Source organism: Geotrypetes seraphini, chromosome 4 (genome assembly GCF_902459505.1).
Source record: "Geotrypetes seraphini chromosome 4, aGeoSer1.1, whole genome shotgun sequence".
In the NCBI taxonomy this organism is placed as follows: domain Eukaryota; kingdom Metazoa; phylum Chordata; class Amphibia; order Gymnophiona; family Dermophiidae; genus Geotrypetes; species Geotrypetes seraphini.
In genome coordinates, this window is record NC_047087.1 from 50,795,434 (window position 1) to 50,823,094 (window position 27,661).

Here is a 27,661-nt window from a genome sequence, read left to right on the forward strand (position 1 = left end):
TAAGAAAGGCTGGGCTATTAAAAATGCATAGATATATGTCAGATCTAATGAATATTTTGGTGGAACTTATCTTCATTTAGGTGAAGAATCTCTCTACTGTCTTCTTATGTAGCATTATGGTGTTTCATAGCTACCCTGGACCATGCTTATGCTATTGTCTTTTCAGCATGGTCTGGGTTTGCCTGACTAGCCATGCTGTTTTCTTCCATTCAGTAAGACCAGGAGTGTAATCACAATTTTAAAAAATTCTGTTTGTCGTTAGCAACTTGAATGAAAATCTTTGCAAAATAACTGGCCATCTTTTTAACTTTCTTTGTTTTCAAGATTTATGCTGAAGTGGTATGCATGCCCTGTGATAATAAAAATAATGGAGGCCTGGTAGTATACTAATGAGTCTTTTGCTGAGCTATTCCTTATTGGATGGACATAGGAGGTGTCCTGCCACAGTGAAGTTTGTTGCTAGAGGTGTACTCTAGTCTGATTAGAATGCTTGTGTGTTGGTTAGTCTGCACACTAAGGGCTAGATTCACCAAACTTTGCAGTAAAAACCGATGGGCCGCTGTTGCAACTGTTATTTTTGTGGTTTCAAAAAGGTGAGTCATTCTCCCAAAAACGCATGAGAATCTCATGAAAATCTTGGAGAGAGTGGGAGCCAGAAGGCCTTGAGCATGCGCAGATGCTCAAGTCCCCGCAGCAGCCCAGTAGAGATCAGCGGCAGGCTTTTTCAGCACCGGCACGTCCTGTGGGTTGGTACTGCATGCCGGTGTCCTGCCCGCTCGAAGTAAGGGTTTGGGGCGGGGGGGGGGGGGGGGCGGTGAAGCTAGTTCTGAGGGTTGGGATAGGGGCTTGCATATCGACTCGACACTCGGTTTATGAGTCAAAGTTTGCAGGAGTGTTTTGCTCATCTTGCAAAACACTCGCAAACCACGTTACTCGCAAACCGAGGTTTGAATGTACATTGAAAATGTAATCCTCATTTCTAATCATTAGAAAGCTTTCCCTCTCTGTCCAGTGGGCTCACAATCTAATTGGCCCAGGTTGCTTAAGACCCCTCTCATAGGCATCTCTCCTGCTGTTGGGAGGTGTTGCTTGGCAGCAGGAGGAAGTGGGTATCTCTCCCACTGCTGGGGAGGGGGGCTGGCGGGGGGAGGGCAGGAAGGAGAGGGCATCTCTCCTGCTACCAGGAGGTGTTGGGGGGACATTGCTTGGTGGGAAGGAGTGGGCATCTCTCCTGCTGCTGAAGGGGGGGGTGTTGCTTGACGGTGGCAAAATTTTCTGATAGGTCTGAGCTGTCAAGCCTTTCCTGTCAGTGCCTGAGCCAATCAGAACTTAGGTACTGATCAGAAAGTAAGGCAACAGCAGCTCAGACCTGTCGGCAAAATTTGATCGCAAATATGGCACAATGAGGTTAGAGAATTACTCGATTATAGAGAATCACTCAGTGCTCATTTTAATATTAATGACCTCGTACTACATTTGCATGGCAGTATCGGAGACTGCTAGAAAACTCGGAAAAGACCACGGTAAGCTGTTTAATAATCTGCCACTAAAATACATGCGCACTAAACCGCCTGGAACTGGTTTAGCGAGCATATTAAAGGCACATTTTAATTTTGAGAATCTGCCCCAAAGTCCTGCTACATCTATGTAAACATATTGCCCATATCTACAATCAAACAACTTCTGAGACCATTTTTGTTGTCATAGCTTGTAGCTTTACGCCCATTTCGGAAGATTGGTCAGATGTCGAGCAAACCATTTTCTCTTGATAATATTGAAGAAGAGGAAGAAAGTGAGGACAGTGATGATATTCTCTTACTTGAGAAGAAGATCAAGGCTTCCATCATGCCAGAACAAGCTCTTAAAGTCTGCACAAAAGAAATCAAGAGGCAAGTGAAAGCCCTCTGCTCCTTTTCAAAGTGATTTCTGAATATATTTGGTACAGTGAGATTTTTCTAATGCAATCAAAGCAAGAATCTAAAATGAGACTGCTCTAAAGTATAGAGATTTTCATATTGTTTATGTTTATTTAGGTGTATTTGCTCCATAAGACGCACCCACTTTTCCACCCCCTTTTTGGGGGTGGAAAAAGTGTGTCTTATGGAGCAAAAAATACAGTACTTATTTCTTCATATGTTTTTCCCGAGTCAATTTCCAAAGGGAAATAGTGTGCCATGTTTTGAAAAATGGTGTAAAATCTGGATAAAAAGTACCCACAGATTTTATGCACACAGATTCTGTTTGAAAGTTGCCTTCTTATTTGGGCAGAGATTGCCAGAATTAGCTTACCTTCTATGCTTGTGCCAATTTGTGTTCTGCTAATTATTAATGCTTTTAAGAGCTAATTATACTAATAGACAGGATCCACCAATGTTTATATTGTTTGAAGCTAACCATTCTCCATAGATGTGTATTTGCTCCACTGTATCCTGTCTAAGTTCAGATGCTAGCTGTTGCTGAACTTTATATATGTTTAATGTCAGATGTAATGTAGATATTCCACGGCCCAAAGAAGTTGCAGTTGTTTTCTTTTAACTTAAAACATTATGTCTGCTCGATGTTGTAGAAGTTGTTATTTGCAGGAGAAAATGTTCAGCTCTGTTTTTTGGCTTTTTCCCATCATAACAATCAATACTTTCTACTCTAGGCAGCTGCTATACCTCTTCTTTTGTCTCTTTGTATGAGTTTGAGTGATGTCAACGGTTCTATAATTAAGTAAAATAAAGCATATTGATAATAGCATAGCTATAGAAAAATTAACATCCTAAAGTAATTTCATGGAATGGACTCAAATATTCCTCAAGCGAGCCCATAATAATTTTTCTTTCAAATGATCTCTCCCCAGAGGCTTTTTGTAAATGCTTGAGTTCATTGGAAAGAACTATGGGTTTCAGTGAATAACAGCTGGATGTAATAAAAGATCAGCTGATCCATCCATTCTGTCAGTTCTTCCTGTTTACGCTGCTGAGGATATATCCCAGCTGTCAGCCATGGACAGTGAATCCCCTGCTCTACAGCCCTGCTTTTTAAAAAATTTTCGGTTTACTTTTTGCTTGATGCAGTTTGATTTGTTGAGTAGGCAGCTTGCTCAACCAGTTAAACTGTGTCAAACAAAAAGAGGGCTCTTGGGCTGGGGATTTGAACCCCTTGAAGGCCCTGATAGTACTGATCTGAATTCGAGTAGGCAGCTTGCTCAACCAGTTAAACTGCGTCAAACAAAAAGAGGGCTCTTTGGGCTGGGGATTTGAAGGCCCTGATAGTACTGATCTGAATTTGAGTAGGCAGCTTGCTCAACCAGTTAAACTGCGTCAAACAAAAAGAGGGCTCTTGGGCTGGGGATTTGAACCCCCTGAAGGCCCTGATAGTACTGATCTGAATTTGAGTAGGCAGCTTGCTCAACCAGTTAAACTGTGTCAAACAAAAAGAGGGCTCTTGGGCTGGGGATTTGAACCCCCTGAAGGCCCTGATAGTACTGATCTGAATTTGAGTAGGTAGCTTGCTCAACCAGTTAAACTGCGTCAAACAAAAAGAGGACTCTTGAGCTGGGGATTTGAACCCCCTGAAGGTCCTGATAGAACTGATCTGAATTTGAGTAGGCAGCTTGCTCAACCAGTTAAACTGCGTCCAAACAAAAAGAGGGCTCTTGGGCTGGGGATTTGAACCCCCTGAAGGCCCTGATAGTACTGATCTGAATTTGATTGGATGAGCAGCATCCATCTATTGCCTGCTCGACCAATCAAATTCAGAGCAGTGCACTCAGGGTCTTTAGGGGGTGGGGCCAATCCGCTGATGGTCTTGACCACACTGGCCATGGAGCATGATCACCTGTAGCATATCCCTCCTTGTCAGTGCATGAAGCAGTCATTTATTTCATCTAGGAACTTTACTTTCCTAGCATTTCCTGATGTGACTATTATCCAGTCAATATTGAGGTAATTGAAATCTTGTACACACAAATATCAAAAACAAAAAACTACACTCCACTCTCTTCCAGAGACGGTGATAAATAATCTGCACAACTGTTCTGTGTTATTTTCCTATAAACGGAATACCTATTTGAAAGATTTATGATGCCCGACTTTGGTCTGGGAAAGAGAGGGGCAGAGGATGGTGGCTCAAGGGATGCACAAGAAATGTGGACACTGTTCTCTTTGCGCCCTGATATTAGAGACTTCAAGTTTTTTTAATGTTAACACTCAAAAGACTATAATGCTAAGATCTATAACTTCATGTACATCCTGTAATGTGATCTATGCTTTAATATGCCCTTGCCAATTGAGATATATTGGACAAACTTCAAGACAGTTGAAGACTAGGTTAATAGAACATAGGGTAGGGTAGGGTCTGTGTAATCTCTAAAAAAAAATGATGGAACCACTGGTAGAACATTGTGAAGAGAGAGGTCATAGTTTTTCCAATGTTTAAATGTGTAGTATTGGAACATATACCTGCAAATGAACGCCTTGGTGATATTGGGAAACAATTGGAAAATGAGAGCAGCATTGGATATTTTCTTTACAGACTTTAATGCTGCAAAGTTTGTATTCTGTGGATGAGTGGAAAGTGGTTTTCTGTATTGGTTGGAGAGCTGAAATACGGATTGACGTCATGACGCCAGTATTTGAAATGAAGGCGTCTGAAGTGGGAGCCGCCATGATTGATCAGCTATGGTGGTGTATTTTCTTGGTGACTTCCCCTGAAGACATGCTTGGCCACTGTGAGAATGGGCTACAGGGCTTGATGGACCATTGGTCTGACCCAGTAAGGCTATTCTTCTGTTCTCCTGACGGGACTTTATTTGCAGTGCAGTGTTGCAGGATAACAAAGGCGGCTGAAGTGGAACAAGTTAACAGCTAAGTTCTGTGCTGCCTGCAATGTGTTATCTGGAGAGAATTTGAGAGACTGCTAGTACAACTATTATTGCAAGGGTATATAATTGCAGAAATGGAGTTTTTTTTAAATGACCAGTGATTAATGTGAGCAGATGCTAAAAGTAGTACTGTAGTTCACTGTGGATACTAAGGTCTTTTTCCCTACTTTTTTTGGCTATGCAGCTTATTTCTCACTTTCTCTGGAAGAGAGTAGAGTGTAGTTATTTTTGTTTTTGGTAACTAAAATCTCCCATTATTATAATGTTGCCAAATTTGCTAGCTTCCTTAATTTCTGCCAACATATCATCATCTTATTCGTTCTGGCCTGACGGATGGTAGTATAGCCCTGTGTCTTCTCTTTCCCCTTTACACATGTAATTTTTATATGCAAGGATTCCAGGTTACTCTCTATTTCCTTCTGGATTCTGTCTGAATTGGTTCCTCCTTTCTTGTATAGCAGGTAACACAGTGAATATGATATATAAATTAAATGATGGTTGATATGATTTGTTCTTAAATTGTATTTTTGATTTTTAATTAAATTTATGGTTATTGTTATCATAGGGCTGCATCTCAATTAAGATTCTTAATTGCAATTAATCACACAATGAAAGGTGGGGGCATAGCCAGCAATCAACTTGAGGGGTCACTTATTTCCTCTCCCCCCACCTCATATTAGGTATCATACCGTTTTGCTGGCAGGGATGCCGAAGTCCCGCCAGTCAAAGAAATCTCCAAAGTCAACCCCCTTCCTCCTTGTAAGTTTCAAACTTCAGGTTTATTAAAAATTTGATTAATTGTTTATCATAATTTCTAGGCGATGTACAATAAAATATGGGGGAAGACATGTAATTTAAAAAGACAAAAAATATAACGCATGAATAAGATGACAGACATACTAAGAACAAAAGGGAAGAGGGATGAACTGCAGTAAATAAAGGAAAGAGGACAAAAAGAGGCGGAAGTTATTAGAAGTTGATAGAACTCGAGGCGATCCTGGGCTACAAGAGGTGCTGATTACCATTACAATTCAAAGGCATCTTTAAATAGAAAGCGTTTAGTGCTCCTTTGACTTTATCAAGGTTGTTTTCCTCCCTTAAGTGGATAGGTAAAGAATTCCAGGTAAGTGTCTCAGGAGTGAGGAAGTCAGCACCGTGCCTCCATCAGCCAATGCTGACACTCCCTGAGCATTGCTTTTGACTTGGATATTTTCAAAAGCTTACTTTATGCTTAACTTGGGTTAGTGAAAGCAGAAGTGTTGATTTTTACATATGTCTCTTTTCCTTCTCTTTCTTCCCAGCCTTACCTACATTCCATAAAACTCTCTCAATACCCCCTCTCCCTACCCCCAGTGTTCCTAAACTAAACCTTAGGCTTATTTACCGTATTTTCTCTATAAAGACAGAGCTCGGCACGGTTTACAGAAAATTAAAAAGAATACAATAGGGATAATATAGAGAGAGGCAAAGATCACAATTTTGAAAAAAGCCAAGTTTTCAGATGTTTTTGGAATAAATAAATAAGAGATTTTTTTATTTAAATTGGGGTTTTTGTTTTTTTAAAATTAAATGTTTTTTTAAGGAAAAATATATCTAAAAATATTTTTCTGTTTAAGATACATTATAGTCCAAAAGTTATTCATCATGTTTTTAATTATGTAGAATGAGGCTGTGTATTCATGCAGTATTTAAATTCCATTAATCATTCATAATGTCACGGGCAATTTTTTTATCTAGAAGATATTATCACAGATGCTTGGTTTTGTATTTCTCAAAACTGTGAATCCATCCAAGAGTTCTGAAGGAATTAAAGGAGGAGATAGCGTAACTATTGCAGCAAATTTGCAATCTATCCCTGAAAACAGGCATGATCCTGGAGGACTGGAAGATAGCCAACGTTAAAGGGATCAAGAGGTGACCAGGGAAACTACAGACCGGTGAGTCTGACCTTGGTTCCGGGGAAAATGGCAGAAGCACTGATAAAAGAAAACATCGATGAACATTTTGAAAGAAACAAATTTCTGATAACCAGCCAACATGGTTTCTGCAAGGGGAGATCGTGCCTAACGAACTTATTGCACTTCTTCGAAGGAATTAACAAACGGATGGACAAAGGAGACCCCATAGACATCATATATCTAGATTTCCAAAAAGCCTTTGACAAGGTGCCTCATGAACGCCTACTCCAGAAACTGAAGAACCATGGAGTGGAAGGAGATGTACATAGATGGATCAGAAATTGGTTGGCGGGTAGGAAACAGAGGGTAGGAGTGAAGGGCCACTACTCAGACTGGCGGAGGGTCACGAGTGGGGTTCCGCAGGGCTCGGTGTTCGGGCCGCTGCTATTTAATATATTCATAAATGATCTAGAAATAGGGACGAAGTGTGAGATAATAAAATTTGCGGATGACACCAAACTATTTAGTGGAGCTCGGACTAAAGAGGACTGCGAAGAATTGCAAAGGGACTTGAACAAACTAGGGGAATGGGCGACGAGATGGCAGATGAAGTTCAACGTTGAGAAATGTAAAGTATTACATGTGGGAAACAGAAACCCAAGGTACAACTATACGATGGGAGGGATGTTATTAAATGAGAGTACCCAAGAAAGGGACTTGGGGGTAATGGTGGACATGACAATGAAGCCGACGGCACAGTGCGCAGCGGCCGCTAAGAAGGCAAACAGATTGCTAGGCATAATCAAGAAGGGTATTACAACCAGAACGAAAGAAGTTATCCTGCCATTGTATCGGGCGATGGATGGTGCGTCCGCATCTGGAGTACTGCGTCCAATATTGGTCGCCGTACCTTAAGAAGGACATGGCGTTACTTGAGAGGGTTCAGAGGAGAGCGACGCATCTGATAAAGGGGATGGAAAACCTTTCATACGCTGAGAGATTGGAGAAACTGGGTCTCTCTTCCCTGAATAAGAGGAGACTTAGAGGGGATATGATAGAGCAGGGGTGCTCACACTTTTTGGGCTTGCGAGCTACTTTTAAAATGACCAAGTCAAAATGATCTACCAACAATAAAATTAAAAAAAAACACAACGCACACTGTACGCATAGAAAATGTTAATTATCATTCCTATTCCAGGGTTTTTCAAAGAGGTCAAAGCAGATGACTCTATGCACTATCATCTCAGTAACAACCATACAAAAATAGACAAATATACCCCCCTCCCTTTTTACTAAACCACGATAGCAGTTTTTAAAGCGCAGGGAGCTGCGCTGAATGCCCAGCGCTGCTCTCGACGCTCATAGGCTCCCTGCGCTAAAAAACTCTATTGCGGTTTAGTAAAAGGGGACCTTAGTGTAAAATATAGACAGCAGATATAAATTCAGACACATTTTGATCACTAAATTTAAAATAAAATCATTTTTCCTACCTTGTCTGGTGATTTCATGAGTCTCTGGTTGCACTTTCTTCCCTTCTGTATGCTTCCTCTCCTCCAGACCTCATTCCTTCCCCCAACTTTTCCTTCCTCTTCATTGCCCTTTCTTTCTCTCTGCCTCCCTTTCTTTTTTTTCTGTTTCTCTTCTTTCCTTCTGTCTCCCTGCCTGCCCTTTTTCTTTCTTTCTCCCTGCCCTCCCCCAAGCCACTGCCATCGGGGACCAGGACCCAAACTGCCACCAATAACAGGCCCCAAACCGCCACCAATAACAGGCCCGAAAGCTGACGCCGCCCCAAGCGCTCCCTGCTTCGGCCGACCAGCATTCCTCTCCCCGACGTCAATTCTGCCGTCTGGGAGAGGAAGGCTGATTGGCCCAAGATCGCAATCGACCTATTGGGGGAAATGCTGCCGGGTCCTGCCTTCGCGGAAACAGAAAGTAGGCAGGACCCGGCAGCAAGAAGAGCAAATGCTTCACTAACCTGTCTCCCGCCTTAGCCCATAGCGAACGCTTGCTTCAGGGCTCTCAACATGTGCGTGCCGGCTTCCCCTCTCCCCCCCCCCCCCCGGGAGGGAAGAGAAGGGAAGCCGGCACGCACACGTTAGAGCCACGGAGCATAAGTTCGCTAAGGGGTGAAATCTCCAAGCCGGTTTTTTTTAATGTTCAGCAGCGGCGGCAGCAGCAGATGACAGCTGGGTGGACCGCCCAGCTAAAAGGCCCTAGAGAGAACACTGGAGAGGAAGGCTGATTGGCCCGGTAGATCAGGACGGCAACACAAGTCTATCATGGAACCCGGGATGGGCTCCACGATCGACTCGCGTTGCCTTCCTGAGCTACTGGTCGATCGTGATCGACGTGTTGGGCACCCCTGTGATAGAGACTTACAAGATCATGAAGGGCATAGAGAGAGTAGAGAGGGACAGATTCTTCAAACTTTCGAATAATAAAAGAACAAGAGGGCATTCAGAAAAGTTCAAAGGGAACAGATTCAAAACGAACGCTAGGAAGTTTTTCTTTACCCAACGTGTGGTGGACACCTGGAATGCGCTTCCAGAAAGCGTAATAGGGCAGAGTATGGTACTGAGGTTCAAGAAAGGATTGTACAATTTCCTGCTGGAAAAGGGGATAGAGGGGTATAGATAGAGGATTACTGCACAGGTCCCGGACCTGTTGGGCCGCCGCGTAAGCGGCTGCTGGGCACAATGGACCTCAGGTCTGACCCAGCAGAGGCATTGCTTATGTTCTTATGTTCAGAGATAACGTGTTTATTCACAGCAAAAATGTTATAACATATACAGAACTGAGTATACATAACTGAGAAAATACTTTAGCCCCATTGTTCCTTTGCAAATTGATGTACACAGAATCAAACTCTTACCTCTTAAGTACAAAGATTATATATCTGCACAAGGAGTTACATGTGAAGAGGGGGTGGCAAGCAGTAAAAATGAAAGTGAAACCTTTTGAGCAGAATTCCCCACAAGTCTTGATATCTTTGTACATATAGCCTGAGGTCTATCATGTTAGTCTTTCCTTTGAGGACAAAACCTATAATGGCAGCAGACCATAATAGAGTCCCAATTTGGGAATATTTTAATGAAGTTTCTATACCTATGGTTAAGACAGGCATGCATGCAAAATGCAAACACTGCAGCAAAAAAATGCAAGACCTGGTGGCTGAATGAAACAACATCATAAAAAGTGCTTTGATGAAGATGACAAAAGAAACATGTTAGAAAAGACAGGGTCTTCAAGTTGGTAAATGTTTTGATTTCATCATTTTTCTTAAAGACTGCCTTGAGGAACTGTCATATTTGAGCAGAAATATGTTTGTTATTATTACTGCATATTACTATCATTTTAATAGATAGCGTTGTTATGAAGAAATAGAGTTGGAAGAAGCAAATATTCTTTTTTTGTGCTGTACTGAGTGTCGGTGAATACAATGAGAAAACCATGATTTAAATCAAATCTTTCTGACTAGTGATTTAAATCAAATCCACCCTGTTGTTGAAAAAAACAACAAGTTTTTCCTCTGGCAGCACCTGTGCCAGTGATACTCATCGGCTGTCTGTGGTCTGCATCAGGCTTTTCCCTTTGACTCATCCTGCCCTTGCAAAAACAGAAAGTTGCGTCAGAAGAGGTGGAACGAGTCTGAGGGAAAGGCCTGGTGTAAGCCACAGGCAGCCTATGAGTACCATTGGCACTAGTGCTGCTGGAGCTTGATTTTTCACAGGCACACTAGGAAGAGGAAGGAATTGAGAGAGTTTTATGGAACCACATTGGTAGTGTAGGGTCATGAAATAGTTAACTGTTGTTTAAAATATTGCTCTGGCCTACATAGCTGAAAACAGTGTATAATCTATTGACTTCATCTGCCTAAAATGTATGTCCCTACCTTACCACATTGTAAGCTGAATAGATAAGAGTTTGAGCCATGATGTACCCTGCCCTTCTGTACATTTAACTGTAAGAGTTAGATAAGTGTCCTGCTAGTGACCTGCTAGTGTGAGCTTAGAACCAATGAGTGTTAAGAAAAGTAACACGTGAAAAGCTTTTTCTAGAATTCAGTTGTATAGCCAGAAAAATGAATAAATATCTCTGTAACTTCCTGGTTTCGGCACTTCTGAGCCAGCTTGGAGCTCAGGGGTCCAGCATGCATGCTGTGAATAAAACTTGTACTTCTTCACGCCTCTGACTTTGTGTGTCCAAGTGACCTTTCATTTGGCGCCCGAACAGGGACTTGAAGGTCTCTTGACCATTGGTTACTCGATTGGTCACTTGTTTCTGGTCCTACGGCTGATATGTCTGCTTAGCCGGCTGCCTTCCTTTTGGGGGGTTGGCAGACCTCAGGACGTTGGACCGCTTCAACTGACTTATCTAGTCTCAGTTTAAAGTACAAGAATCTGTATCTGTATCTGTATCTGTACCTGGAGTAGCCACTATCTGGTAAGTGGGGATTGATCATCCCTATCCTGTCTCTCGTCTCCTGCCTAGTAAGCCACGTGATCTGTCGCTGAAAAGTTGTGGGAAAGGGATTCTAGGAACTGTTATTTTCTGGTTGAGTAACTGAACTGAAATCTGTTGTGTTTTGTGTGTTTGAGAGTGTCTGAGACGTCCTTGAGGACGAAGCGAGTGTGGACCTGTTAGTACTGCGTTTCCCTAGTCCAGAGATGGGCGGGGCCAGGAATTCAGGGAAGTGTTTTTGTCCTCCATTGCACAATGGGGGGATGTCTGTCTACCTGTGGGGATCCCTTGATATGTTAGCTAATTTTAAAAAAGGAATTTGTCTTTGATTATACTTAACAAATCAACCCTTATTTGTCTGTGCCAGTTAGAATGGCCGATATTTGGTGTGGGCTGGCCCCCTCTGGCTCCCTGGAAGAGGACATAACCCGTTAAGTTTTTATGCATTCGTTTGCTGTCAGTTCCTCTTCCAGTCAGCCAATTTTTGCATTCCAATGGGAAAACCCTTCCACTGGACAAACCTCCTAAGTAACCTGGACCCATCTACCCCAGGGCTTTAAAATTAGCCCCTCTCTATTCAGCACTGCCCTTGCTTCAGACCTTGCCAAATTCTTCCCTTCATCTGATTCCCAAGTCCTGCAGTATCCCGGGTTCTTTATGACTTCTGTCTGTTCAAATGTATCAGTGAAGTTTAAACTGTCAGTTGTTCACAGCATGAGAGGAGAGTACTTTTCCTTTTGTGCTGATAAGGGCCATGAAGTGTGTAGCACTTCCAATGTGGTTTCTCCTGAAACAGATAAGTGGTTTTGCATTTGAAGTTTTTGGCTATGTTATAAAATGTATATGCATATTCAGAAATGCATATAAACGAAAAATATGATTTCTGGAACTTATATTCCATGCTAAAAAGAAGTTCTTTGTCCAAATTTAGTAGTTATTTGTCTAAATTTAAAAGTTCTGAAAAGGACTACATCTGTAATTTGATCTCTTTGATCTTTAAGCAACTCTCTCTCCTTTGTGAAATTCTGTAGGAAGGGGGAGTAAGTCTCTACTGAGACCCATGTTGATTGTAAAAAAAAAATAAAAATGAACAATGTTTAAACTTGTGAGTACAGTAAAACTTTGGTTTGGGAGCATAATTTGTTCCAGAAGTATGCTTGTATTCCAGGGCACTAGTGTACAAAAATATACATACTTGTATTGCAAGCCCTTGCTCGTTTGGAACAGTCACTGCATTCCTGCAGCGACATATAGAGAGGAACCATTGGCTCAGTTGTAAAAATGTGATGCTTCTATACTGTATGTACGTGTATTGCAAGACGTTGCTGGTATAGCAAGTTAAAATTTAATCATTGCTTGTCTTATAGAACAGTTGCAAACCAAGTTATTTGCAATCCAAAGTTTTACTGTATATTCCAATCTTTGTTTTGTATTTCTGTATATAAAAATGTAAGTTTAGGTATAACAATGTAATTTTTAGGAATGCTTTTGTATTGAAGTAAATATTTTTGCCAGTCAGCTGATAGTGAAGGGACTGCTGCTTTAGAGAACGCTTGTGTCAGACTACCCTGCTTAGTGGGTGGATCCAGAACTGCATTTAGCTTAATTTTATAAGTCAGCTCTTTGGGGTAGGAACCTGATATAGAATAGGGATTGAGAACAATTTTTATGTGTTAGTACACATCTTAAGTTCAATTATTTTGTACCTTCTCTAATCTTTTGTAAACCACATAGCTCTTCACGGTATTGCGGTATATAAACTGTTATTATTATTATTTATCTGAGTCTTTCAGATAGTGGGTCTGCCTTTTAAATTTTCCTGTGGCCATATTTACATTGATTTCAAGTATGCCTTCCTCGTGTCACCTACCTTGGCTTTCAAATCCAGGTCCCTTCCTACACCCGTGTCCAGGCTGTCTGTAGTCTCCCTGTCCCTGATAACTGCAAGGCTCTGAGCACCTTTCTCAGTATTGCAGGATACTGTCTCATCTGGATCCCTGATTTCTCTACTATTGCTCGTCCTCTGTATGATTCCACCAAAGGCGCTGACTCAGCCCCTTTTGTCTGGACCCAACTTCAGGAGCGGTCTTTTCGCTGCCTCCAAAAACTTCTGACTCAGGCCCCTGCCTTCTGGCCCTTCTGCCCATGAAGCTGAGCTTTATGCCCTCACTTTTGCCCTGCGCCACTCTGCCTCTCAGTCTTGCAATATATATACTGACTCCAAATATGCTTTCCTTAACTTGCATTCCCATAGGGCCATCTGGAAATATCAAGGTTTCATTATAGCCTCCGGCCGCCTGATCCATCATGCTCCCCTCATTCTTGACCTTCTTGAGGCCGTACAACTACCCTCACGTGTTTCTGTTATGCTCTGCCATGCTTACAGACGCGTGATGGACCTTGTCTCTCGTGGCAATGCCCTTGCCGACTGCACAGCCCGAGCTGCCAGTCTCTGCCCCCTCTTTCGGCCCCTCTGTATACAATCATTCCTTTTCTGGATTCCCTTACACCCCAGTACGCTTCTCAGGAACAGACTTGGGCATGCATTATTTTGGGCCAGTCTGTCCTGAAAGGGGGGTGGATACAAAATGCGCCAATTCAAGTGCCAATCCAGACCCACACACTGATACTTCAAACGCAAGCACAACACCCTCATAGTTATTCCTCAACACCTGGCCCTCACGATTGTCAAAAGATGCCATGATCTGGCACACTCTGGAGAACCCGCTATTAAAATTGACTCTCAAGAGACATTTCTTTATCAATCACCTTGATCAGCTAGTCCGGAATATGGTCCGACAGTGTGTTGTCGGTTCTAGAATAAAATTCCCAATCAGATGACTGCCACCTCTTGGATACCAACCTATTGGAACATATCCGATGCAGGTTCTGTCTGTAGATTTTACCCACATGCCCATTTCCTGTTCCCTCAGTCACTTCCTAGTCTTCACAGACACCCTGACTAGATGGGTCAAAGCCTTCCTTACTTGCACTGAACGCGCCAGAGACGTAACCAAACACCTCCTGAATAATTCCGTGCCTTGATCTCCTTGTTTTTATAGGCAGTGACAATGGCCCTGCTTTCATTGCCGATGTTGTCCAACAAATTGCTCAGGCCCTCCAAATTGAATAGAAATTATATGCTGCTTACTATCCTGAGAGCTCTGGTCAGGTCGAAAGAATAAACAGAACTCTTAAGACCCTTCTCACAAAATGAATTGAAGAAACTAATCTGTCCTGACCTGTCCTGCTGCCTTCTGTTCTTTTTCAGATTAGATGCATCCCATCTAAGCCCCATTTGAGCTCATGTCCGGCCGGCCACCACCCATTGTGAACCCAGATCCTGGTTCCTTTGCTACTCTGGGATCAGATATCCTCCAGAGTCAGGTCCAGTCTTTAGCTAAAGCCCTTTAAGAGCTCCACAAATGGGTCCTGGAAAGGGCCCCACTATCGATAGCTACACAAGTCCATGGGTATGTACCTGTAAATACAGTATGGCTAAAACTTGGAAGTCAGATCCCCTGAAACTTAGGTGGATAGGTCCTTTTACTGTCCTAATTTCTTCTCTTACAGTTGTCAAAGGTGTCCGGACATGAAACTTGGTTCCACTACAACACGGATCTTCAGCTGAAGCTTTCTAAGACCTCAAAAGTTCTGAATATTTACCACTGTACTTAGCAGGTGTTCTGAATATAATTCTTTATAAGTGTTTGAGTTTAATTGACTGCCTGTGGTTCACACTGCCTTTAGCAAGTGTCTTGAGTATAACTGTTTGAAGTTTTCTAAGTTGTGCCTGAAAGAAAAATGAGCTTCCTATGTTAGTATATATAGATATGATATTTGTGTTGCCCTCACTTATGTTTCTTTCTTCTGTATTTTGTACTTAACAAGTGCCCCTAGCCCTTTGCCTGATGTTTGTTTGCATGAAGGAGTTAAGTACAGAAAATGTCAAACATTTGAGGGTATTTTCTGTTTCCAACCTACTGGTGATGAAGTTTAAAAGTGGGCGGAAATCTGCATTGATGATGTTGAGGGTCCACTTATCAACTAGACTCTTATTGTAGACCCCACTCGCCCGGTGTCTTTGTATTGTGATACATGTGTGCTATTTGATGTTTCTCAAGGTCATGGTACTACCCCTAATTCAGTTTTGTGTGGCTCCCTAGATTGACAGCGTTATTATACCAAATGTGCTATAGGTCTGTATAACCTGATGCCTTTTAAGAACTGCCCCTATGAGGAAACCTTCACTAATGGTGGAGCCTGTCCTTTATGAGAAAGAATACCCCGTCTGCCTCCCTTACTATAGGTCCTAGCTCCGGCCCCTTGTGTACTACAGGCTACTGTAGAACTGGGAAGGAAGGTAAAAATGCCATACTGTGTATGGGCAACAGGAGAAAGAATTAAGGGAAATGTTGTGCAACGCTCGATTTTTAATTATTGGTCATGATTAATTATTTTTATCATGACTTATAATTATTGTGTTAATCACGATTAAAATATAGCCCTAATTTATTGTAAATCATTTTAATATCTTCTCAAGGTGGTGTTAGTAAAAAAAAAAAATAAAATCAAATGTTTAAAAAAGGTACAAATACAAAACAGGATAAAATAAAAATACCAATAAGAAGGATTGTGTTCAGGGAGGGGAGCAGCGCTTCCTCTAAGTGTTGACCAAGTGCAAGCAAATTTTCTCTCATGAGTAAGGAGTTCTAAAAAAATTTTCATGTGAGCAACCCCAAACTTTTCCAGATTTGCAAGTATTTTTATGAGCAGCCATGTAAAATCTGTGAGCTTAGAGGGAACATAGGTGGGGAGTTAAAATGTGATATTGCATTTTTAAATCTGTAAGCTTCTTTCCATGAAGAAAGTACTTTCAGAAAACAGATGCAGTTTTCTGATCTGTTATGCCTGTGGCATTTTTTAAAGTGAAAGTCCTCCTGTTTTTAACCGGATATCAACCAGCTAAATATTGATCTCTGTGATTGATGGTTCAGTAATTAGGTTTCAGGGATTCATCCATGATAGGCATTGGTTGAGCGCCCTTTGTGCTGTCGTTGAGTGGTGAGGTTATCGGGTTTCAACTAATCACGTCGATGTCTGCGCATGCTCAGAGGTCCGTGCGGGGGCGACCCTGAGCTCTCCTGCTGACAGAACATTTACAGAGGTACACTGGGAGGACAGAAAGGAGGAGAGGCTCCAGCAGTGACACTTGCTACATGTCATTCCCTGGTGGCATACCCAGAATCTCGTCACGGCAGACTACTGTGCAATGGCACACAGTTTGGGATACACTATACTATTTAAAGGTACAGTTTACTAAAGGACTTCTTTAGCACATGCTAACACATCATTCGTAAATGTGTGTTAGTGTCAGGTATTGCACTTTAGTAAATCTAGTCCTAAGTATTTTACATTATGGACTAGATTCTATAAATGGAACTTAAAAAAAATTAATGCCAAAAAAATAGCACTTAGCGCTATTCTATGAAGGGCGCTCAAAGTTTGGCACTGTTTATACAATAGCACTTAGCGCCGGGGACCATATTTTTAGTTTAATTTAAGGGCTTCTTTTACAAAGGTGCGTTAGGGCCTTAACACGTAGAATAGCGCGCGCTAAATTGTCGTACGCGCCAGCTGCTACTGCCTCCTTTTAAGCAGGCAGTAATTTTTCAGATAGCGTGTGCACTAAAAACGCTAGCGCGCCTTTGTAAAAGGAGCCCTAAAAGTTGTAGGACCATTTAGATGAGAGAAAACCGTAACACTTCTGAGTGTTAACATGAAAATGCAATTTGAAAGAAGGCATTGGTGTATGCTGGTTTGTGTCTCCAAATGTGCATTACTTTCTGTCAGGTAGCACCATGCTGACCTAGGAAGTGTGGAGGTCCGGGGAGTTAAGTAGTCTTTGCTTCTTTAATTTTGGTGCAGGCTGTGACTCATGGGCATATCTTTCGTCAGACCACTGGGTGACCATGTGTGTATGCATTTGTTGCTGAAGTTGCCTATCTTTATCCTGATTTCAGACTGAAAAAAATGCCCCAGTCCATGCCAGAATACGCGCTGACCAGGAACTACTTAGAGCTAATGGTAGAATTGCCTTGGAACAAGAGCACAACTGGTAAGTATATGCTCGGGGGAAAATTCTGTAAATGTCGCCTGAAGGTTATGCACTTATTCTGCACCAATGTAACAAAAAGATGGATTGATAAGGACCTCACATGAGTAGAAGGTCAAATAAATAGGCAACAGGTCCAAAAAAGAAAAGAAAAATCCAATTGTAGAATCAGTCTGTCTAATGTTTATGTATAACAGTAAAAAGTCCATGGTACAGAAGTGACTTCGACAAGGCCATTTTTCAGCAAAACCAAGTACTTGCATCAGAAGTCTTAGCAGTACTATAAACAAAGATACAAATCAATAATAACATACATAAAAACAAAATCTTAGGCAGATGTTAAATCATGAAAAAATATATGAAAGCAATATAACTTAAAAAAAAAAATAGAAGCACAATTCAAAACAAATGCATACAAAAACCCTACTCTTCAAAAAATACATAAAACCAATATAACGCAAACAATAATGTTCTGAATACCGCCTACATTACCAACTACCCCTTAGCAAATTAGATAATGTTCAATCTATTCCTAAGTACTTCTTCAATATGTACTTCTTAAGATCATAGCAATTCTTTTGTAATCCACCTTGAACCGCAAGGTAAAGGCGGAATAGAAATCCCTAATGTAATGTAAGAAACATAGAAACATAGAAACATAGAAATAGACGGCAGATAAGGACCCACGGCCCATCTAGTCTGCCCACCTTAATGTCCCTCCCCTACCTTTGCCCTGTGAAGAGATCCCATGTGCCGATCCCATTTGGCCTTAAAATCAGGCACGCTGCTGGCCTCAATCACCTGTAGTGGAAGACTATTCCAGCGATCAACCACTCTTTCAGTGAAAAAGAATTTCCTGGTGTCACCTCGTAGTTTCCCGCCCCTGATTTTCAACGGATGCCCTCTTGTTGTCGTGGGACCCTTGATAAAGAAGATATCTTCCTCCACCTCGATGCGGCCCGTAAGATACTTGAACGTCTCGATCATGTCCCCCCTCTCTCTGCGCTCCTCGAGCGAGTATAGCTGTAATTTGTCAAGCCGTTTTTCGTATGGTAGATCCTTGAGTCCCGAGACCATCCGGGTGGCCATTCTTTGCACCGACTCCAGTCTCAGCACATCCTTGCAATAATGCGGCCTCCAGAATTGCACACAGTATTCCAGGTGGGGCCTCACCATGGATCTATACAATGGCATAATGACTTCCGCCTTACGACTGACGAAACCCCTTCGTATGCAGCCCATGATTTGTCTTGCCTTGGACGAAGCCTGCTCCACTTGATTGGCAGACTTCATGTCCTCACTGACGATTACCCCCAAGTCTCGTTCTGCTACCGTTTTTGCTAGGATCTCGCCATTAAGGGTATAAGACTTGCATGGATTCTGGCTGCCCAGGTGCATAACTTTGCATTTTTTGGCATTGAAGTTGAGTTGCCATGTCCTAGACCATCGCTCCAGTAGGAGTAGGTCGTGCATCATGTTGTCGGGCACTGAATCTTCGTCTGTTGTGCATTTGCCCACTACATTACTCAGTTTGGCATCATCGGCGAATAATGTTATTTTACCTCGAAGCCCTTCTGCCAAGTCTCTTATAAAGATGTTGAATAGGATTGGGCCCAAGATTGAGCCCTGTGGTACTCCACTAATCACCTCCGTCATTTCGGAGGGGGTGCCGTTCACCACCACCCTTTGGAGCCTACCTCCAAGCCAGCTCCCAACCCATTTCGTCAATGTGTTACCTAATCCTATAGAACTCAAGTATTCAAGTCAAATGATAAACAAACTAAAAACCTATTAATAACCCAACTTACATATTAAATTTCTGTAGAATTTAAAAACAATTATGCATTTGGATCAAAAGACTAATAATAATCAATTTATATACCACAGGGCTGTAAAGTTCTATGCGGTTTACAAAAAATTAAAAAGATTACAATTAAGAGACGAAATTAGATAACCAAATAATTAGAAATAATACTATAATGATCTAGGTAGTTCATTACAATATCCATACCAATTAGTTGCCTAAGGCTCCTTTTACTAAGGTGCGCTAGCGTTTTTAGCGCACGCAGGAAATTACCATGTGCTACACCACATACTACGCTTCTAGAACTAACGCCAGCTCAATGCTGGCGTTAAGGTCTAGTACAGGCGGTTATGTAGTGTGCGTTAAAGCCCTAGCGCACCTTAGTAAAAGGAGCCCTAAATATTTCAGGAACAAATATGTCTTTAAATGTCTCCTAAATTCCACATAGGAATCAGATAGCAATTCTCCTGCGGCAAATGCACTGAAGTCCATTCAATCCCTGTGAGCTTCGGTGCATTTACCGCTGGAGAATTGCTACCGTTGCTTTGTAAAAGGGACCCTAAGTCAGGCAAACATAAAATTATCCTTCCTCATATGCCAAAATTGAGCACAATGTTTCAACATGTGAAAGGTAAACCAAAATATGTGTAACTGACATCAGAAATCTGGTATGAAAGAGAATAAAACTTTGCCTTATATAGTCGAAAAATTATGAACACAGAGGAGAGATATACTTAATAATATTTTACTTGACACGCCTCCCGAAATGCCCCGTTTAGCTTTGGTCGTTCAGCAGCACTATGAAGGCCTAGGTCGTTTAGAAATACGTCCAAATACGTTTTTAGTATCAGCACTTGGATGTTTTTGAGAAATGTTCGTCCAAGTGCCGACTTAGGCCGGTTTTTGGACGTTTTTCTCTTTCGATTATGAGCCCCATAGTGTCATGAGAAAGAAAGCCCAAATGAAAAACTGTGGGTATTGTTTTTTTTAAACTCTAGTAAGGACAGTTGATGTTACCGTACTCAATTTAACAAAGAATTTGTGTAGTCTATCCATACCACAAACATATCTAATTCTGAGACTCATTCCCCCATATTGACTTTAGGCAAAATGTGAACCATTTTTAAATCTTTACTGCGTTCCTTATTTAAATATACATGCTCTAGCATTTTTTATAAATACAGTCACGGCGCTATGCAACATCACTTGTGAATGCTCACATTTTGTATGAAGTCGGTATGATTTTATTAATATCTGTCTCAAGATTTTGGTTTTATGTTAAGACTCTGTACAGGCATTTGGTTTTGTTGAAATACAGCCATCCTGAGTCACTTTTGCACCATTGACTTTACCTTTATACATAAATATTAAAGACTTTGATTCTACAATTGGATTTTTCTTTTCTTTATTTTGACCGATTACTTCACTATTTGACCAGCTAATTCCGCATCCATATTTCAGCATGGAAACATGTTTCAACAGATGCAATCGCACAAAAATACACTTTCATGCCAAGTTACAGGATAGCACTTAAGTGTATCCATATGCGACTGCAAAGGGGGCGTTCACATGGGAGGGGCATAGACGGGACAGGAGAGTTCCAGAATATTGCCTACAGTATAGCATACCATGATTGAGTGCCAGGATTTACACCTGCTTTTTGTTGGTGTAAGTCCTTGTGCACAATTTGGAAACCAGTTATATTTTATAAAGCGCATTCATCCAGGAGTGCCCTTTATAAAAAAGCACTTGGTGCCATTTACTGAATCCAGGCCTCTGCCTTTTAAACAAAGTTTGAGCTTCAGATCAAATATTTCTCTTTGGCTCTGAGCAGCTCTTAACTAATCGTGGAACTGCTGAAATAACTAATTCATACAAATCCAGATCTGAAGTACAGCAGATAAAAGCTTATTACTTTTAAATTTATTTTTCCTTAAGGCTAGATATGTAGAGGCCCAGAGCAGAAACGGGAGCAAGAGCCCCAAGCCCATATTCTGGCTATACTCCCTTCAGGTTGAGATGAACTTGGGGCCTTCTAAAGCCTAGGGGTCTAGGGAAATTGCTTTGATTGCCACCCCCTAACACCGGCCATGGTCATGCTTGAGTTGCTTTTGAGTATACCAGTATTATTTGGGTAAACCTGTTCTCTCACCCATTGTTCTGGACATCGGCTAAGCTCCTCAGGTAGGGTACTCTAACCAGGATCTACAAAACATAGTTCTGTCTTTCAGCTGGACACAGGCAAGGGCAGAGCCAAATCCTGGTAGGTCAAAGGGCATTTTTCCCCTTTCCAAATTCCCTTCCCTCAGTCCTTTCTTATTAGAAATAAGGTCAAAATTGATGAACATTAAACAATATTAACTTTACTGAAGTTTCCGGGTGAGAATTTCAAATATCCAAAACGATTTACAGGTAGTCATTCAGAAAAGTTTTCAGTCATATTTTCAGCATTTGTCTTTAAATCCAGATCCTCTTTGTGTTCCCAATCTCCGCATAACAATTCACCTTCTAATGTCTGTAGTGAGCCACTCCGGGTCTTGCCCTCGTTCCACAGCCCAGGGCCACTTCTTCCCCACCAAGCTGATTTCAGTCTATCATGGCTTGATGAGGAGCAGAATCCCAATCACTTCTTCTCCCAACTGAGATTGTTTTCTGCACAGTCTTAAATCTGTCCCCTCCTTACAACAGACTGAGGGTGATAAATCCTCTTGACACTCTCTTGTGGCCACTTTGAGTTCCACTCTTCTTCCTCAGCCTAAGGCTTATTCTTTCCCAACAGGCTGAATTTGCACTCCACAATGCTGCTTGGTAGAAGTGATAAGAACATAAGAAGTTGCCTCCGCTGGGTCAGACCAGGGGTCCATTGCGCCCAGCAGTCCGCTCCCACGGCAACCTATCAGGTCCTTTGACTAAAACCTTTCAATCCCCATTATTCTTCTATCTATACCCTTTTATGATCCTATCTCTACCTTTATCTATATCCCTCAATCCCCGTATCCTTCAGGAACTTGTCCAATCCCTCTTTGAATCCCCTTAATGTACTCTGTCCTATCACAGCCTCCGGAAGCGCATTCCAGATGTCCACCACCCTCTGAGTGAAGAAAGATTTCCTAGCATTGGTTCTAAACCTGTCCCCTTTCAATTTCTCCGAGTGCCCCCTTGGTCCTTGGTCCTACTGGGCTCCTTACAGCACAGGCTGTTATCTCCAAGAGTCTTTCTCAGTGCTTGGGCTCTGGCAGGGGCCAGGATAACCAAGAGTCCCTTTTCTCCACTATACAACCATTTAATCCCCTTTTATACCCCTACCTCTTCATAAGAATAGTCTTCCTCGATCAAACCAATCGTCCATCTAGCCCAGTATCCCGTCTTCACAGAGCTCAATCCAAGTTGCAAGTACCTGGCAAAAAAACCCAAATAGTAGCAGCATTCCATGCCACCGATCCAGGGCAAGCAGTGGCTTCTCCCTTAACTGTCTCAACAGCAGTTTATGGACTTTTCCTCCAGGAACTTGTCCAAACCTTTTTTTAAACTAGCTACATTAACCACTCTTACCACATCCTCTGGCAACACATTTCAGAGATTTAACTATTCTCTGAGTGAAAAAATATCTCCTCCTATTAGTTTTAAAAGTATTACTTTGTAACTTCAAGTGTCCCCTAGTCTTTGTAAATCTTGATGAGGTAAAAAAAATCGATCTACTTGTACCCGTTCTACACCTCTCAGGATTTTGTAGACTTCAATCATATCTCCCCTCAGCTGTCTCTTTTAGTTTAATAGTCCTAACTTCTTTAGTCTTTCCTCATACCAAAGGAGTTTCAAGCCTTTTATTATCTTTGTAGCTCTTCTTTGTAGCTTTTCTAGTGCTGCTATATCTTTTTTGAGATGAAACCAGAATTGAACGCAATACTGGGTCCTCTCAACTCTACCCACTTAAGGACTTCCTCTGTTGGTCATTTTCATAGTGACTTCAGGAGAATCTTTCACCTCATTCCCTGCAGCCAGGCATTATCCTGGAGGGTCACATACCCATTTTGACCCACCTGGATTTCATAACATCCCCACAACAGTGCTTATAAAATGATTCATCTGCTTATAATTCTTGTAAGCATTACTAGTCTTTCATTTGCCTATTTTGGTTATTCATTCTGCCTACCTAGCACTCTAGGGTAAATGGAAGGCAAGTCCTTGTTGGCAAAATAAGCCCTTAGCAACATTAGCTAATAAATTCTGTGCTAGTCAAAGTTTGCGAGTGTATGTAAGCAATGTAATTCTAGGGAGTTTCAAGTTGTGTAGGTCTGTTATCTCTTAGGGGTCCTTTTACTAAGGTGCGCTAACCGATTTAGCGCGTGGTAAATGCTAGGACACCTGTAGAATATAATGGATGCCTTAGTATTTAACGCGCACTAAATCGGTTAGCGTGCCTTAGTAAAAGGACCCCTTAACTTGGTGTGTGCATGAGTTAAGGACATGGGTAGAGCAGACTGAAAGAAATGAGACCATTCCTCATTCGGTGGATCCTTTTATTATTTCTCAACCTCACTCTAGTTGAGATTGATAGTTTGTAACCTGTAGAGGGCAGTAGATCATAGGTATTGGTCCTGGTTATGCAACCTTTCAATCTAGGTTTCTTCCCACCAGAGCACAAAAAAATGTAAAGATTATTTTGCAATGCACTATTTGGACAAAATTGTTGCTACAGAACTGGGATGAACTGACCCTTTATATATAAAATTTGTTCCAGTTTTGGAATGAAAGAAACTATTAGCTTTAATCAGTTCATATGGTTCCTGAATCCATGCCAGCCTTCGTGAGAGGAGTGGCGGTCTTGTTTAAGGTCACAAGATGTTTTTCAATGGGACTTGGAGAAGAAGGGCCTGATTCTGTATAGGATGCCTGGTCTTGGCATCTGACTCAGCAGCTTTTGAGAAACACACATGGGTACCCAATATATAATCACGTCTGTCTGCGATCAGTTTAGCAGCTGCAGCAGGGAACCTGTCCTCCCCTCCCCCTGCGAAGTCGACTGGCAGGAGGGATGCCCACTCCCTACTGCCGGAATCCTGAAGTCCCCCCTCCCCCAAATGTCCATGGCAGGACAAATGCCCAGTTCCTCCTGCCACAACAGCGAACCCTCCCGACACAGTCCACAGCAGGAGGTATTCCCACTCCCTTCTGCCGCCACCCCCTGAGGCATCCCCCGGCAGGAGGGATGCCCAGTCCCTCCCTCCACTGGCCCCATCATCCCATGAGCCCCAACAAACACTCCCTGACTCCACCCCTGACACTCCAAGACACCCCAACATCCCCCTGACACTCCCCCGACTCCACCAGGACATCTTTCGGGATGGATTGGGAGTGGCCTAAGACTCCGATTGGCCATGGACAGGGCTTTGGGTATATGGGAAGGAGGCCTAAGACTCCAGTTGGCCAGATACCTAAAGCCCCTCCCATGGCTTATCGGAGTCTTAGGCCACTCCCAATGGCCCAGGAAGTGACATCCCTCTTGCTGGCCATCAGATAAAGGTACAAGGGTGGCAAGGGGATCTTGGGGGTGTTGGGGTGGAGTCAGGGAGTGTCTGGGATGTGGGGTGTCCGGGAGTTGTCCAGGTGGAGTCGGGGAATATCAGGGGGATGTTGGGGTGTTTGAGAATGTCAGAGGTAGAGTCAGGGAGTGTTTTGGTAGGGTTTGGGGGATGATGGGGCCAGCAGCAGGAGGGAGTGGGCATCCGCGGACTATATCGGGAGGGTTTGCCATTGCGGTAGGAGGAATTGGGTACTCCTCCTGCTGCGGATATTCAGGGGCTCCAAAGGGGCTCTCAAGCATGCCTGGCATGTTCCTTTGGCCACAACCTTCATCCACTGCAGAAACCCACAGGCTTTTATCACTGATGCCGATCCTGCACAGATGACATCAGGACCAGTAGATGAAGCTGGGAAAACTCGCTGATACAGCACTGCAGTTCCAGGTATTAATGGGCACCAATTTGGATTTGCGCACTATTCTATAAAGACCCCCACATAAATCTTTTAGCATACAATCAAAAGAGATATGACCATGAGAGGGGCATGGGTGGGTTTGGGGCATTCGCTAAAGATGCTCACAATATTACTGAATACTGAGGATTTGCGCCAGGTTTCAGTTGGGTAAATCCTCATGCCCAAAGTTTGGCACAGCAATCGTTCTCTTAAGTGCGATTTTATGAAAATTGCCCAACTTGGAGCACCATTTATAGCAGTGATTTTCACTCATTTTTAAGTGGGAGCCATTTGGAATTCAAATGAGCTAAAGGAGAGCTGCAAAATATCTTCCTACATGAGGGCACAACACTGCTTAATAGCAAGTGACAATGACATCTTTCTCTCCAGGCCCACTTTTAAACTTTTCATTGAGGGTATCCTCAAGGAGTTAGGCATTTCCATGCACTCTCTTCTGCTGAGAAATGCCTTGTCCTTCAAACATACAGCTTTTCCCTCATCCACCTCCTGCTTTCTGTACAAGCTTGGAAAGAGAGGCAGATAGTACAGTAGTGAAGAAAAAAACCGAATGATGAATTGGGGGGGGGAGGCGTTTACTGAATCTAGTCCATTGTCTTTTAACAGAACTAACAGAAAGCAGTTCTTGCAAAGAATGCAGGTCCAGATCTCAGTGGATTAATTTTTTGTTTGGCAGCAATCCCTGTGGGTTAAATTTTACTCACTAGATTTGCCAAATAACACAGACCTATTATTGCTGGCCACCCGTGTCTAAGTCAAAAGTAAAAACATCTGAAGTTACACAGAAAATATTTTCCAGCATATTTTCTCATGCATTTGCATAGTTTCCTGGGAATAGTTTACCCCCTTTTCCCCCTTTAGCTGTACTCATAGCTGTAGATGGGTTTGTTTGTTTTTGGTGGGGGGGGGGGTCCATCAGTAGGTGGTGATTCATCCTGACTTGATTTATGTAGAGGTTGTGAGGTTGCTCACAAGTGTTATTCTGATAGACTGGCTGTCGGTAACCTGTGGTAAATCAAGATGCAGAAAAAGCTCATCTTTTACTACACCTTGATAACTTATTTTATTTTTTATATAGCTACTTTAAATTGGAAGGTTTTAAAAGCCACTTTATATTTTGTGTCCTATTAGCCAGTTATCAGTTTGGTGCTAACCGGTTATTTTTAACAGCACTAGCCAGTTACGTGCCGCTGATATCAGCAGTTAACCCTGAACAGACAATTTAACTGGCCAGGAGCCATTTCTGGCCGGTTAAATTGCTTTGAAATACTGATGTTTTTGAAAGTTTACTGTACACTTAACTTGGAGAAGTGATTAATGTCGATTTTTATATTAAGTCCCACAAAGCTTTAGATAATTCATCCCTGAATGTATGTCATGTTGAGTTTAGCTGTTCATTTCTACTTGATAATAAAAAGTGATAATGTTTTATTTTAGAATTTTAGCTGAATCCCAGAGATGTAAATTCATTGGGAACTCCCTAAAATGAAGAACCCAGACGCCTCCCTTAAGCGTCTGTTGTTGGCTATCTGAAACAGAACATGCTATTTTCTTTGCAAGGAATGTAGCCTTCTTAAAGAGGATGTGTATATGTAATATTGTACTTTTCAGGACAAGCCACATCATAGGTACCAAAATTGCATCATGGGTGAAGTGCAGTTTGAAGGCATAATGATTTTTGTTACGAATAAATCATAAGGAAATCTTGGAATAGTTTGTAACCTTGACAGACTGAACTCTCGTAGTTCATTCCATTTGGCCATGATAAGAGGAACTTGGGTCTGTTGTATTCAGAAGACTTAGGAATAGGGTAAACTCGGACATGGAGACACAGTTACCTGCCTGTGGTAGTCACACCTATCACACACATACTGTAGTATATGCTGTCACATCCTTTTTGAAAACTCTGTAAACAGTTGACTCCACTTAAGTGCAAGGCCACGGGACCGGCCGGCGACATGCGCTTAATTGAAGTACCACTTTTTAGTTATGAAAAATCACAGTGCGCTGTAGTCAAATGCAACCACACTTTTCTTTAGCATAAAACACACGCAAAATAATTCTACAGTTTTAGAAACAGCACTGTAAACCTTTTTTAAAACTAACATTCTACTGAAATAATCTGAACGCAGATTGCACGATTCATGCTGTGTATCTGACTACTGATGCTGTAAAACTGGCCTTAGTCGTGACATCCATTTATCTCCAGATAAGCACGCAGCATGTGTAGGGACTTCAGTGCGTCTGAGAAGGAAACAATCTCTGCAGGTGTTTCGTTAGTCGTTATGACCGCAGCAGTATCTCCATCCTCATCAGCTTCTTGGTTGTCTGCAGTGTCCTTTATGACTGTACAGATATCGGAATTGGTGCTGTCCGATGATGTGGGCACATCGTTGTCAACGGCAACATACAGCTCAAACTTTTGAGGAGAAAGTCCAACTGGGAGTTCAATGGACGAAGCGTCTGCTTCAGTTATCTCATCCAGTACATGAACGAAGCTCGCCCATTGATAGCAATTG

General features: G+C 42.2%; 1 protein-coding gene across 3 annotated transcripts in view; it reads left to right on the plus strand.

The window, feature by feature from the left end:
* The window catches only part of LONP2 (lon peptidase 2, peroxisomal), a 201,978-nt gene that overhangs the window by 18,060 nt on the left and 156,257 nt on the right, over positions 1–27,661 (plus strand). For all 3 annotated transcript variants that reach the window (XM_033941471.1, XM_033941474.1, XM_033941473.1), the window contains exons 5-6: positions 1,708–1,889; positions 17,253–17,347. In XM_033941471.1, coding sequence (XP_033797362.1) covers positions 1,708–1,889; positions 17,253–17,347 — 277 coding nt within the window. The remainder of the gene's footprint in view (positions 1–1,707; positions 1,890–17,252; positions 17,348–27,661) is intronic.